Source organism: Ictidomys tridecemlineatus, chromosome 2 (genome assembly GCF_052094955.1).
Source record: "Ictidomys tridecemlineatus isolate mIctTri1 chromosome 2, mIctTri1.hap1, whole genome shotgun sequence".
In the NCBI taxonomy this organism is placed as follows: Eukaryota; Metazoa; Chordata; class Mammalia; order Rodentia; family Sciuridae; genus Ictidomys; species Ictidomys tridecemlineatus.
This window is the reverse complement of record NC_135478.1, coordinates 48,217,784-48,232,817: the sequence shown is the minus strand read 5'-3', so window position 1 is coordinate 48,232,817 and position 15,034 is coordinate 48,217,784. Positions and strand designations below refer to the sequence as shown.

Below are 15,034 nucleotides of genomic sequence, written 5' to 3'. Positions count from 1 at the left end.
TATCACTTTTGCTTAACGTTCTTGTCTTCAGGACAGTGGGAAAGAACTTCTAGCCAGACTCTAACCAGTAGTTTCCAAGAGAACAGTTGGATAGGTAAAATCAAGAAATGACTTCTGACTTAGTTCCTATTCAGCAAACACTCCTAAGCTCCTATAACATAGCACTTAGATGTAACTATGTTTTATCTGTTTCCTATCCTGCAAGGGAAAAATAGTTCATTCCTGAAACAAACTATATGGCTGCATGGGCCTCTTAGTCCAGTCCTATAACTTTGTTTTTAGTTTGCTTGTTAATGAACAAGCCAAAGATACTTTCTCTCCAAGATACGTTTTTCAAACACAGAAACAGAATTCAAATAAAGAACAAAAGTTAAGAAAATAGATATCCTAAATCAGCCTATTTTCTTAGCATCATGGAGCTTAAGGCAAATAGAAAGTGATCTAAAAAAAGAAAAGAGCCTGTTTCCTAGGGTTGGGATCATTCTCATCACTTGCTTAATCTTTTTTCTTTTTTTAAACATACCTTTATTTTTATTTTTATGTGCTGAGAATTGAACCCAACACCCCGCACATGCTAGACATGCACTCTACCGCTGAGCCACAATCTCAGCCCACAACTTGCTTAATTTTAACTCTGATAGCTTTCCTTTGTGGACCTGGGATCATTCCTGCCAATGTGTCATTCCCCCCCCCCCATTCTTTTTTCTCTGTGTACAGTGAGTATTTATTAGATAATCTAGAAGATTTTTCATCTGGTGGGTATCATTTCTCCAAAGAGACATCCTGGAGTGATGATATGAGAGGAAGAGTTCTCTAATTCTAGGTCTTTGGCAAGTGGATATTGGGACAGAATTGGAACAAAGCTTCAATAGGGCACAGTTCCACATCTGGGCACAGATTAGAATGCAGATGACTTTAACCTTCAGGAAGTCTTTGAAGGAAAATCTCAGAACTTGAGTTTGATATCACAGAAATTCATACCTAAACCATTCAGATCAGATATGGTTTATTTAGGTTTCACATGTGTGGGTTAATTTTTTGGTACTAGTTATGGAACCCAGAGGCACTTTACCACTGAGTTCCAGCCCTTTTTATTCTTATTTTTAGTTTGAGACAGGGTCTCACTAAATTGCCGGGATTGGCTTTGAACTTGCGATCCTTCTGCTTCAGTCTCCCAAGCTGCTGGGATTACAGGCATGTGCCCCCATGCTTGGCTGTATGGGGCTAATTTTAAAAGGAAGACACAAAGGGCTTTTGGCTAAGGCTCAGTGGTAGAGCCCTTGCCTAGCATATTGCAAGACTCTGAGTATGATCCCTAGCATCACAAAACCAAAACTAAAACCAAAACCAAACCAAACCAAACCAAACCAAACCAAAGACACCAGAACTCAATTTGAAGCCCTGAGCTTAAAAAAAATCTCAATTGATCCAGAATGAAAACAGTCCTCATTACCAGAATTCCAGGCAGCCTAACAGTCAAGGCCCTGACCCCGATCTAGGAGGAAATCAGCTCTACTGCCGCAGCATATCACTCCCAAGAATTTTTCTGTATGAAGCTACAAATACTCTGGTGTGGGACTGAATCTAGGGCAGATTTTTAAAAAGATTTTTAAAGAGAAGGAAAGTTTTTACTTGAAATTTGCCAGCAAAGTAAAAGAAGGGCAAGTCAATTTTTCCAGTGCCAGTAATTCTTGACACCACCAGACAGTTCTGAATGAAATATACCCAGGATGTAAAATCTAGTTGTATATGAGAAATTTTTCTGATAACTATAATTTATTATAGTATCCTTTCTCCATTTGTATCATTTACTCTAGAGAGTGATATCTAATTGTTTCCATCCTCAAAGGCAAACAAAACTTCTCTATTACTAGGGTCTTTATAATCTTCTTTGAACAAATTCAGGTTTTTTATTTTCTTTACCTTTTCCCAGATCCTTATATTGAGACTGAGAACCATGGTCCACTAATTTTAATTTGGCTGCCAGAAAAAACTAAGAGATAAACTTCATACTGTTTAACATCTGTATTAGCCTGGCTGGCTGATATGTTTATCTCTTTCTAATAAGGACACTGAACCTTATCATATCCATGAATTCTGAAATCTTCAAATACTTTTTTTTTTATTAACCAGAGATTGAATCCAGGGGCACTTAACCACTGAGCAACATCCCCAGCACACAAACACACACACACACACACACACACACACACTGCCCTCGCTTTTCAGTTCTGCAACAGGGTCTTGCTAAGTTGTGTAGGGTGTCACTAAATTGCTGGACCTAGCTTCGAACTTGTGATGCTCTTGCCTAAGCCTCCTTACAGGTGTGCACCATTGCATTGGCTCTTACTTTTTGAATAAGAAAAACTCTACATTATAAAAAGCTATCATAGTCCATTATTTGATACTTTCTAGCTACTGTTTTCAATGTCACTTGGCTTTTCAGATTCTTCTTAGAACCCCTGTATACATCCTACTTCACTGCCTTCAATTCCTTAACTATGACTGCTTCTCCATTTTGGGAAAAGAACATAAAATTAAATGCCACACCCTGTAACTTGCACAATCATTTTTTTAAAAAAATATATATCAGCATCTTTGAACATAGAAAGTAAAATTTATCTCAAGGGAATCCAAAACCAAGGCTGTTAATTATTGTGCACTCAAGGAAGGGGTCATATTTAAGAGAATACTAAGTTAGAGATAACAGATACTGTTGTAATATATATATATACAATTTTAGAATTTTACAGATGGGCCATAAAGAGTCCTATCCTAACAAAACCAGTGTATTATAGCAAATTTCAGATATATGAAAGAAAAGCGTCTTATGAAATTGGTGCGTTTTCTAATTTGTACAAAGATTATGTGCTAGTAGGGGCTCTGTTCTGAATTCCTTATTTTCTAGGATCAACACAATCCTCCTGAACCCAACCCAATCTGAAACATCAGAATCATAACCATTTTTGCTCTTCTCAGCTTATCAACAATTTCCAGAAGACTTCACAGACCTTCTAGATCTGATATTCTTTCAACTGTTCATACATGTTTTAGTCTCAACCCTAATCTTTGTAACTGACCACTTTCTCAAATTTCCTTACCATCATTCTTTCTCTGAAGCTATTATTTTTATATGTACTCAATTTACAGTTAAAACAATTATCACTTCTATCTACTATGTACTGTAATTTAAGCCTCAAACTCTGAGATTCAGGTACAATTAATTATTAACTATGTAGAAGTAAAAACTGAGACCTAGAGACCAAATGAATAAGGCCACAAAGTGAATAATCAGAACACTTCAATCAGATAATATGTGGCTTTCATCATGTCCCTCACTTTCCCAAAAGCTGGTTGGCACTAAAAGCCTCATTAATCACATTTAACCAACAGGCTTCAAAGTCTCCTGGCACTTAACTCCCTGGCTTGAGAGTGTCAGTGGTGCTTGTTAAACTAAGTAAATCAAAGGTTCTTTTTTGCAATATTTGAAATTGAATGCAGGGGTTCATGCATGGTAGGCAAGCAATCTACCACTGAGCTATATCCTCAGACATTTTTGTTTTTGGAGAAAGGGTCTTGCTAAGTTGTCAAGGCTGGCTTTGAACTTTTGATACTTTTGCCTCAGCCTCCCAAGTAGCTGGAATGCACCATCATGCCTGGCCACAGTTTAGTTCTTTTATAAAGCATACAGAAATTCATTCTAAAGTAGTCAAGGCTTTAGAACAAAACGTTTCATTCACATTTTCCAATGAGATTTGGAAAAGAACAAAATGAAATCTACTGTGTCCTAATATCAACAGGCACAACTTCCAAAAACAAACCTATATTTACTAAGAACTCACTTCATATAGGCCCAGTTGTAAGTTTTACACATATTAACTCAGCTTTACAACTGAGTCCTCACAGCAATCCTATATTGGGATTGTCACAACTCCTTTTTCAAGTAAGGAAGTTGAAATGAGGCTTATATTCCAGAGCTAATAAAAACAGCTGGTATTTGAATTTAGGCACTTGGTCTCTAGAGCTTGGTTCATAACACCATCCCATGAGGTCCCCTATTTCTACTTCCAATAACTCCTAGAGCTTGGTGCCACATATTATGAATGATACAAAAGAATAGAGCCTTTGGTATTTTTTAAAATTTATCATCTCATAAAAAAAATTTCTTAGGGAAAATCCTGAGTGGTATATGCATATGTAGATATGTAAAATGGATTACATATGGCAGTAACATGTAGGCAACTTTAGAACAGTTAGCTTTCAAGGAAAAACAAGGTGGGGAAATAACTTTCCTAAAACTATCTAGGCAATCAGGACATTTTAAAAAGTATACCTACATAGTTGTATGCACTATACAGTTCTTTTACTATGCTGATTCCATTCAGTTGTTTTCAACCTGTCTCCTTCCCTGGCCACTAAATCCCTGGCAAGTAAAAGAAATGACTAAATGTTCTCCTTTATGATCTGTAACAGCAGGGTCTGGTGTTCTGAAAGCAAATGACACTGAATATCAGATGGCAAACATGAAAACAAAAGCACTACACGATTATCATTAGCAACGTGAAATGGCAATTCATAGACTTTAAAATCATAAGTATCATGCAAAGGAATGGAGAGTTTTAAAGAAATAAGACATGGACAGATCAGAGACTGAGAAAATGTATCCATGCTTAAGAAGCATTAGCCCAATGCACAAGTGCCCACATGCACCGACTTCATCTGGATTATCATTGTTAATTTTGTAATTTTGATCCCTCCACCACTCCCAATCACTAAAAAATGTCCCTGAACCCTTTCATCAGCACCAGTCAGTCCCTGTTACAAATAATGCCACGGTACGTATTAGCAATCTCTACCTTTTACTGTAGCACAATGATTGGTGAGGAGGACTTTTGGCCCTGGCAAAGCCAGCAACAAATTAAGGCTAGTATTGAACATATCTAGGTTAGCCAATTCTCATCTCATTTATTAGACTTCTAGACAGTGTTTCTTTCTGTATTTGTAAAATAAACTAGCACCCCAAACACTTTTGTTACATGCTTAAGGCTTCACTTTTCACCTTTAATACTGACCATGACACAGAAGAATTATACTTTTAAAAATATTTTTACACATAAAAAAGGACTGCACACCTGGATAGCCTCCTGAGACCCAACATCTCACTGTCATGAGTGTTCCTGGGAAAGCAGAAATAAACATTACATGTGTAGAGAAATAAAACAAGCAACATTGGAGGGTCATGCACAAACCAAATATGGTTGAGAAAAAGAGGATTATTCAGTCCAAAGCATAAAAGATCTTAATATTTGGAACATTTTAACATGGAAGACAGAAAATAGATTTTTAGGAAGAGGAATGGGGAGTGGGAGAAGAATGCACTCCCAGAATAAAGAGAACACACCCATAATCATTTTTTTTCACTCTTTGGTATTAAAAAAGAAAAAAAAAGGCAAAGATAGAATCATACACAATACTTAGGAGTCAAGTTGCAAAAGTAGGCCCTGAGTTCTCTGGCCAAGCTTAACTCAACCTTCGAGGCTACAGTTTGCCTGACTTCTGGAGAAGTCTATTTCTTATTACCAAAGCCTCTCAACATAACTACATTCTGAAAGACTCATCATTTTATTTCCTTTGTTACAGACCAAAGTACAGGACTTAATTCTCTCAATCTTTTAAGGTACATTCATGCTTTCATCTTAAACCCAAGTTTGTTCTTTCACTGCTTTGGTAGATGAATTATAGTTGTTCTCTTATTTCTTTCACTTTGTCATACAAAATATACTTCCTAGAAAACCTGTTCATATAGAAACTTTTTGTCTGAAATGGAATCTTTTTTTTTTTTGGTGATGGTACTGAGGATTGAACCCAGGGTGCTTCAACGCTGAGCTATATCCCCAGCCCTTTTTTTATTTTTTAATTTTAAGACAGGGTCTTGATAAATTGCTGAGGCTAGCCTCAAACTTGAAAAACCTCCTGCCTCAGCCTCCCAAGAAGTTGGGATTATAGGTGTGTTCCACCACACCCTGCCAAGGGAGTTCATAATTGTAATAACATAATGCTTAAGTTTGTTTTTTACAGGAGGTTTTAGGGCAATAATTTTCATTTCATCTACTTGGGTGTCCCACAAACTACAAGCCACAGAGACGTAATTTTTAAAGACTGGCTTGGGTTTATGCTTCCTTGGAACTCTTCTCTTAACACTCAACTACTTAAGAGCTCTCTTTTCATCCAGTGCTGGCACTAACTGTATCATCACTTTTGCCTCCATTACCTTCTTTTGCCTGAGAAGTTTTTATCTTTGATTGGTGACTGATCTGGAAAACACAGGTGATGCTGAAGTAGAGTTATATAATTACACTCAAAGATGTTCTTGATTTGATGTCTCTGATCTGGTTTCACATTTTTCCTCCGTAGTCCCTGGTATAACAAGGAATTAAGAACTTGGAAGGATGAAATTCATAGGCTAGTGACGGAGGAGACTCACATCTCAGGGCATACCACTCAATTTAGTTACCACGGCATAGCATTGCAAAGTCATTTTCAGAGCTAAAAAAATTTTCCCAAATGTCCTTTAAAAGAGGGAAAGACAGGATAGCTTCTATTTTCTAAACCACTTTTTAAAATCTTCTGATCTTAGCAGATCTTTTAATGTATGTATGGAACTGTGTCTACAGCTACTAATAACTTCTTCATTCAGTTTTGACTCTGTCAAGCCCTGCTATCAGAGTAGCTTATTCCTTGTTTAAGGTACCCTCCCTAGACTCACTGCTGCTGCAAAGACTGTAAGGCAGTAGGGTTTAAAGAAGACTACAGTGTTCCACAATAATCAGGCCACAGAAACTCCATGTGCATGATTCCTTATAGGAGCCCAGTTTCAGAATCTCACAATAAGATCCCCTTCCACAAAACCCATGAGAGGAAGAAAGGGTTAGGGAAGTTGAAAGAAAGATTAAGAAGAAAACCAAAAAACATCCAAATATCTAGCTTAACATTTTACGAACTATAAGAAGTTATGATGGTTTTACACAATCTGACATTCTTAAAATCACAAATAAAGATCAAACTAAAAAGGAAAAATAAAAGGTAAGGAGCAATGACTTACTTCACTGTAGCGGTAGAACTGAATTCTCCTTACCTTTCCTAATTCATATTACATCTTTGTAATTCACTATGTAGAAATTACCTAAATTAGATTTAAGTGGCAATCTTAAAAAGCCATCTTACTATCTTTATCTGGATAGTAAAAATTACATGTTTGCCAAAGTGCATATGTAGGTATCTTTTTTTCCCCTGTGTCATCTAAAAGCAATGTGGTACTTAAAGAAAAATAATAACAACTAATTATCCAATTTATAAATGAATTCCAAAAGATGTTATCAAATATTTCAAACTTATAATCAATACTTCACCACTTAAAAAAATATTTTTTCTGTACTTATCTAAAATAAACAGGAACTGAGTTAGTTCTAGCTATGAGAAGATCATATACCTTTTTCTTTTGGCACTACCAGTATCAGAGGTGGCTGAAGAGATCATGCTGTCTCCATCCTCTATGTCATCTCTTCTGGCAAGCTCTTTCTTCTTTGTCTATAACAAAGCAGGTTTCAGGAGTCAGACTTACTCTGTTGAACACATGTAGCAATATATGAATGTTAAAGAGCTAGACATGTCAGATTCATTCAGAAAACACCACCTAGCATACACAAAATTAAAGATTCATTAAATATTTTTAATAACCCAGTTTAACAAAAGCCTACATGACAGAAAAGTAGGTTAAAAAAATGGATCCAGAGAGTTAAAGAATCAATGTTAGCTACAGCATTTAAGACTACAAAAGGATTTAACTGGTTAAAAGCACTAAGGCAAGTTGTAGGACATCTTGTTTTGGTGGCCAACTCGAAGGTGATCTCTGGCACCCATGACTTCTAAAGAGACAGTGAAGTTAAGAAAAAAGTTGAGGGCTGGGGATGTGGCTCAAGCGGTAGCGCGCTCGCCTGGCATGCGTGTGGCCTGGGTTCGATCCTCAGCACCACATACAAAGATGTTGTGTCCGCCAATAACTAAAAAATAAATATTAAAAATTCTCTCTCTCTCACTCTCTCTTAAAAAAATTGCTATTGGCTAGTATAATTTAAAAAAAAAAAGAAAAAAAGAAAAAAGTTGAATCTTTGAAAGGTGAAAAGAGATCTATTTTTCAACACATGCATTTTTAAAGATTTTTTGCCAAAGAAAGATGAAAGTCCTACCACAACAGGCATGGGAAATATACACATACACACACACAGTACTGCGGAACAAACGCCTGACATTCACAACACTAAGAAGTGCAATATTGATTATACAAAATGAAGAGAACCTATGGGTGCTTTAGTTGCTTCCTTGTGTTAAGATTATCTTTCTAAAAAAGATTCTACCAAAAACTGTGAGATAAATTCAGTTTCTAATCTACTATTTTGTCTTAAAACCCCTAGATGGCCAGTGACTTCAGATACCATCAAAGGTGTACTTTCAGGGAGGATCTGTTAAAACTCTTGGGACCTTATACAATGAATAATTACCTTTCAGATGCCTTTTCTTATAGACTAGTCCCATCTTAACAGAGAAAAAGTCTAGAACCAAAAAAATAAAACCTAAATGACAGAATGTCATCTAGGATTAAAGGGTAATTTCCCTACAATCCTAAAATTACTCAGGAGATTCCTCTATTCATGAAGCTTACTCCTTTCTAAATTATTACTTCTCCTCAAAATGGTCGTAACAATTCTAAAATAATAGTTAGCAGTACTGTGGTTGAAATGAATGGCTTGATAATGTTGGGGGAAATCATTCACCTTAAAAGAACACACTCAATAAACGTAATACTATTTTGATGATACATACAACAAATTTAGCAAAACTAAGAAATCATACCTGCATGACTTGCTGCAATTTTAGAACTCGTTTATAGATGGCTGAATTGGGAACATTATAGCGCTTGGCATTTTCAAACATTAAATTCAGATCACACTCCAAATGATCTAAAGTTTCATATTCTTGGTTCTTTAGTTTTGTTCTGTGAAAGACAAATAAATGGCTAGTACGTTCCACTTTGAAAATGATGAAATACTTTTTCTTCCTGAAAGTCCAATGCAAAAATCCTTACAAGCACTCTACAGTATCTTCACTAGTGATAATGGTTAGAAGCCTTGCAAGTGACTGTGTTAAGATAAAAAGGAGGGGGCTGGAGATATAGCTCAATTGGTAGAATGCTTGCCTCACATGCCTAGGGCCCTGGGTTCAATCCCCAGTATCACCACGAAAAAAAAAAAATAAAAAAGATAAAAAAGGAGGCATGCCAGGCCTGGTGGCACATGCCTGAACCCCAGTGACTTGGGAGGCTGAACTTGGGAGGATTTCAAGTTTGATGCCAGCTCTGGCAACTTGGTTAGGCCATCTCAAAACAAAAATAAAAGAGCTGGGGATGTAGTTCATTAGCAAAGCATCACTGGGTTCAATCCCTAATGGAAAAACCATGATCATGGATAACAAGTAACTTTAAGAAGAAATAAAATTAGAGAGATTTTAGGGCTGGGGATGTGGCTCAAGCGGTAGCGTGCTTGCCTGGCATGCATGCGGCTCGGGTTTGATCCTCAGCACCACATACAAACATCTTGTTGTGTCCACTGATAACTAAAAAATAAATATTAAAATTCTCTCTCTCTCTCTTTAAAAAAAAAATTAGAGAGATTTTAAACTACCTCAATGAAGAATCATGGAGAACTGCCCATTTCTGAAAATAAGAGGACATTTTAACCCGGTATAGTGGTGCATGCCTATAATCCTGCTGCTGAGGAAAAGGATCACAAGCTCTAAGCCAGCCTTAGCAACTCAGTAAGAACCTGCCTCAAAATATAAAATAAAAAAGATGGGGGTGTAGGAGGTGTAGTTCAGTGGTAGAGTCCCCCTGGGTTAAATCCCCAGCATTGGGGTTAGGAAAGAGGCTGAATATTCTAGTTCATGCAGGTTAAAAAATAATAATAATAATGGCAATGCCATGAAGAAACATCTGGAAAGATATTTACTCAAGGAAGATATAAAAGGATAGCTTAATTGATTTTCCAATGGTAAATGAGAGGTAAATTTGTCAGAATCCATTTATTGCTATCCTCCAATATAACTTATTACAAACTATGATGGCCTAAGCTGAGGTTTTTGCTTATTTTACTTAAAAGTCCTAAGTAAAAAGATAGGTTAGACACTACTGTTATTAATAATACCAGTTCTTTGAAAGGCCTTATGTACTTTGTTCTAAATGAAGAATCACTGTTTGCTCTATCTCTATGTGGACAGAATAAACTTTTTTTTCTTTTTTTAAGGATAAACTCTTAAATCTTGATTGATTTTAGTCATCAAAATCACAAAAATAGGGCTGGGGATATGGCTCAAGCGGTAGCGCGCTGGCCTAGCATGTGTGCGGCCCGGGTTAGATCCTCAGCACCACATACAAATGAAGATGTTGTGTCCGCCAAGAACTAAGAAAAAATAAATAAATGTTAAAATTCTCTGTCTCTCTCTGTCCCCCTCTCTCACTCTCTCTTAAAAAAAAAAATCACAAAAATATTATTAAAGAACCAAAATGTGTGAAAACAGTTTCAGTGAATCAATGGAGATTCCAAATTTTCTCTTAGAACAGAATTGTCTGTTATGCATGTAAAGTTTCACTTAAAATTTAACAAAATACTATTCAGATTCTGTGTAGCACTTAAGGAATACAAATATTAGAAAACATATCTGAAAGGGGGAAAAAAACAAAAACTAAGCATAAATTCAGTCCTCACTACCAGCTTATGCAGCTAGCACCAGAGTTTATTAATCTTATTCCTGCCAAATCAAAGGATGCTAAGTGTTCTCAACACCTAAAAGAATCCAAACTTGCAAACAACAACTTAACAGATCTTCAGAGATTTATCAGACTAAACCTAATCAATTGAGACTTGGAGTGAAGGAAGAGAGAAAATGGAAATAAACATGGGGAAAACAAATCCCAGCACAGTGAAAAGTTGCATGAGGTACCACACTAGCTCCTATTCACTTCTGTGTGTGGGCCTGGGGATCAAAGCCAGGTACATGTTAAGCAAGTACTCTAATTTTGAGCTATCTCTCAGCTCTAGTTTTCCATTCTCAAACTTTTTTTTTTTTTTTTGGTACTGAAGATTGAACCCAGGGGTGTTATACCACTGAGCCACATCCATAGCCCTTTTTAAAAATTTACTTTTATTTTTTTATCTTTATTTATTTTTATGTGGTATTGAGGATGGAACCCAGGATCTCACACCTGCAAGGCAAGTGCTCTACTACTCAGCTACAGCCCCAGGCCCCTTTTTTTAATTTTTGAGATAGGGTCTTGTTAAATTGCTTAGGGCCTTTCTAATCTGCTAAGGCGGTCTTGAGTTTGCAATCTTCCTGTCAGCCTCAAGAGTAGGTGGGATTATAGGAATGGGCCACTACATCTGGCTATCCATCCATTCTTTATTGTTTTGGGGGACACTCAACTATCTTCCTTCTGCCAATTAATCTTCCTAGGACTATTCATATTGTAGACATTAGATGCATGTGGCTACTGAGATTAAATTTTTTTTTTTTTAGAGAGAGAGAGAGAGAGAGAGGGAGGGGGAGGGAGGGAGGGAGGGAATTTTTTTAATATTTATTCTTTAGTTATCGGCGGACACGACATCTTTTTTTTTTTTTTTTTAAAGATTTCTTTTTTTTTTTTTTTTGAGAGAGGGGGACAGAGAGAGAGAGAGAGAGAGAGAGAATTTTAACATTTATTTATTTTTTTCTTAGTTCTTGGCGGACACAACATCTTTGTTGGTATGTGGTGCTGCTGAGGATCGAACCCGGGCCGCACGCATGCTAGGCGAGCGCGCTACCACTTGAGCCACATCCCCAGCCCGAGATTAAATTTAAATACAATTTAAAATCAACTTCCTCAGTGGCACTAGCCTCATTTCAAATGCTCAACAGCCACACATGACTAGTGACTATCATATTGGATAACATAGGCAATAAAACATTTCCATTTTTGCAGAAAGTTCTATTGGATAGCACTGTCCTACACTTCACTGCTGCTCTACATAGCATACATAGAAGGGAGTCCAGGCACAGCAAGTTTCTTAGTAGGCACCATGGGTTCTGTGACCCAAGAAGGGATTACACATCCTACATATTGACCCTTCAAAATGTTAGTGTACTACCATCTAGGTCTAAATCACTTCCCTATTTCTCACCCACTCCTACTGGGGTGTCCACAAAACTGACATGGCGGGCGGCGTTGGGGTGATGTGTGTGCTGAAATAGTGACTTAATAAAGCAAAGTTTACATCAGAAAATTCCAACTTGGAAGAAGGCTATTTTCCACTGCCCATTCATGTTGGTGCTGAGTACCTACAAAATGTGCTGCAACTTCTCAGGGATCACTACAGACACAGTGGCAACAGCAGTAGCAGTGTCTAAACCTCCTATGGAAGCCCTCTGTTCTCTCTCTCTTTTTGTGAACCAGGGATTCAACCCAAGGCCCCTTAACCATCGAGCCACATCCCCAACCCTTTTTATTTTTTATCTTGAGACAGGGTCTCATTAAATTGCTCAAGGCCTCACACTAAGTTGCTGGCTTTGAACTTACGATCCTCCTGCCTCAGCATCTCAAGCTGGGATTACAGGCATGTACCACTGAGCCTGGCCTCTGCCTATTTTTAAATTTGGATTTTTTTTTTAACTGTTGTTATGATTTCTTACCATTGTTAATGATACTATAGTGGTTTAAGTATTCTGTCTGGCTGAATTGCCAAATGATCATTTTCTAACTGTATGCATGAGTTCAAGATCTGCCTGGGTAACAGAGTAAGATCCCATCTCAAAAAAAAAAAAGCAGAACAAAACATTTTCTAAACAGGAAAGGGAATCCAAGATGGAACCATCTTTCAAGTACGGTTTCAGCTAATAAGTTCTCCAAGAATTGACTATGCTTATTCTGATGATTCAACTATCAATATAAAATTTAAATATGGTTTAACTACCATAATTAAAGTATCAATGAAAGGTGTAAGCAGGAAAGTTTTTGTACTTTGTTCTTAATCAAAAGACAAACAAATGATTAGGTAAAAAGTTTACTTTTAAAATCCTTATCCATTTTAGGAAACAATAATATATATTCAGGCTAGACCATAAGAAAACAGATTTACACAGAGTAATACAGAAAAATCTTACCTAATCTGTTGTAGTGATATGGGCATTTTAATTTGCTGGTAATAATCAGGATATTTCTTCTTTGAAGGTAAATGGAAAAAAGGTTCAGCTATTAGCTGCCCTTGGTTATTCCGACAGCTCCTAACTGTGTCATACAGCTGATAAAAGGGATTTGAAACATCCATAAAGGAAGTGATGCTCTCTGCTTCTGACTCTCCTTCTTCATAACGTGCAGCTAGAAAGACAAAAAACAAGTATTCACAGGGGAAGAAAGTAATAAAGCATGAAATAACCATATTTAATACCTCCTTCAACAGACAGACCTATATATATTTGAAAAATTTTAAAAATAGTCTATAATCTCCATTAAAGATGATGCTAAGGATGCATGCTTAGAGAAATGTTTCATAGAACTATATGTTTAGAGAAACATTTCACAGAAATAAAATGCTAAATAGTAAAAGTTATACTGGTTATAAAAGGTTGCAAAATAGTTTTTCTTTCTGGGCTCTCCTCAGAGACTCCTTGGCATGTATGGCCAAAAGAAGGAAGAAATCTTTCAGAGTCTTCAGAACTAAAATAATACCATGAAGTTCAGGGCTACAGTTTGGATTTGAAATGTCCCTCAAAGCCCTATGTGTTAAAGGCTTATCCCCTAGAGTGGTGCTATTGAGAGGTAGTGGAAACTTTTAACAGGTGGAGCCTAGTGAAGTGCTGCCTAACCACGGGTCTGATCATATGCTAGAACATCCAGAACTGTGAGCCAAAATAAAGTATTTTCATAAGTTGATTATCTCAGATATTTGTTACAATAATAGAAAACTGTTAACACATTTAGAATAGTATAAATTTACATTAGGCCAATAATGTCAGACATGATTTAACCTTAAGTCTCTGTGACTTTGCCCTATTGATTTATACCATCCCTGATGAATGATGTATTCCTTATAGAGGGAATTTTTAAATAGATGCTAAATCATAAAAACACCACAAAAAGTAAAACAGAATCATCTTCAGATTTTGCTCAGTTCCCTGATTTCTTAAATAGTGCATAAAGATCACAGTTTAAATTGTTTTGGCTGGATCACAATAACCATAATTGCTATGTACTCCTCCCAGGTAAGACCAACAATCATTTATTAAGTACTTAAGTTGGGCTAAAAACTTGATAAGCACAAGCCTTAGGCAGTCCTAATACCACCACATGAAACAGATATTGTTATTATTTTTTCAAATGAGAAAACTAGGCAAAAGAGATTAGCAACTTAAACAATGTCATTCATCCTATAAAGCTGTCAGATGAGATTTTAATATAGTCATAGAGCTGGCTAGAAGCAGACAAGGATTTGAAACTAGTCATCATCTCTGATATTTCCTATAAAGAGTTTACACATCTTTTGTTGGATATATACCTAATTTTCTTTTTGTGCCTTATTCCAGAGAAGGATTTTTGTGTAATGATCTTATATCTGCAACTTATTATTTTTTATTCATTTTAGTAATTTATTTGAAGAGTTTGAGTAGAAAAAAAATCTGTCAACTACAATATGTATGTATCTTTCTTCTTTTTTGATCCTCATACATTAACTGTTGTAACTGTAGGCTGTGTAGTACTTTTTAACTAAAAAATGTAACAGAATTCTTACCCTATTTCTAACATTTCTCCCTTAAAAAGAGAAATGCCTTTTATCAGCTTAGGAAAAGTCTTCTTAGTTTGCTAAGAATTTTCATCATGAATGAGAATTGTAGTATTTATCAAATATATGTGATGAGCCAATTGTATGGTTTTATTTAATGTTAATGCAGTAAA

The 15,034-nt window shown here is 36.3% G+C and overlaps 1 protein-coding gene across 43 annotated transcripts in view; it reads right to left on the bottom strand.

The window, feature by feature from the left end:
- Positions 1-15,034, bottom strand: part of Pbrm1 (polybromo 1) — a 93,756-nt gene that overhangs the window by 51,612 nt on the left and 27,110 nt on the right. For 25 of the 43 annotated variants that reach the window (XM_078038449.1, XM_078038441.1, XM_078038455.1 and 22 more), the window contains 4 exons: positions 13,246-13,459; positions 8,911-9,052; positions 7,490-7,587; positions 5,133-5,177 (listed from right to left, as the gene is read on the bottom strand). In XM_078038449.1, coding sequence (XP_077894575.1) covers positions 5,133-5,177; positions 7,490-7,587; positions 8,911-9,052; positions 13,246-13,459 — 499 coding nt within the window. The remainder of the gene's footprint in view (positions 1-5,132; positions 5,178-7,489; positions 7,588-8,910; positions 9,053-13,245; positions 13,460-15,034) is intronic. The other 18 variants (XM_078038446.1, XM_078038459.1, XM_078038462.1 and 15 more) reach the window with 1 other exon arrangement.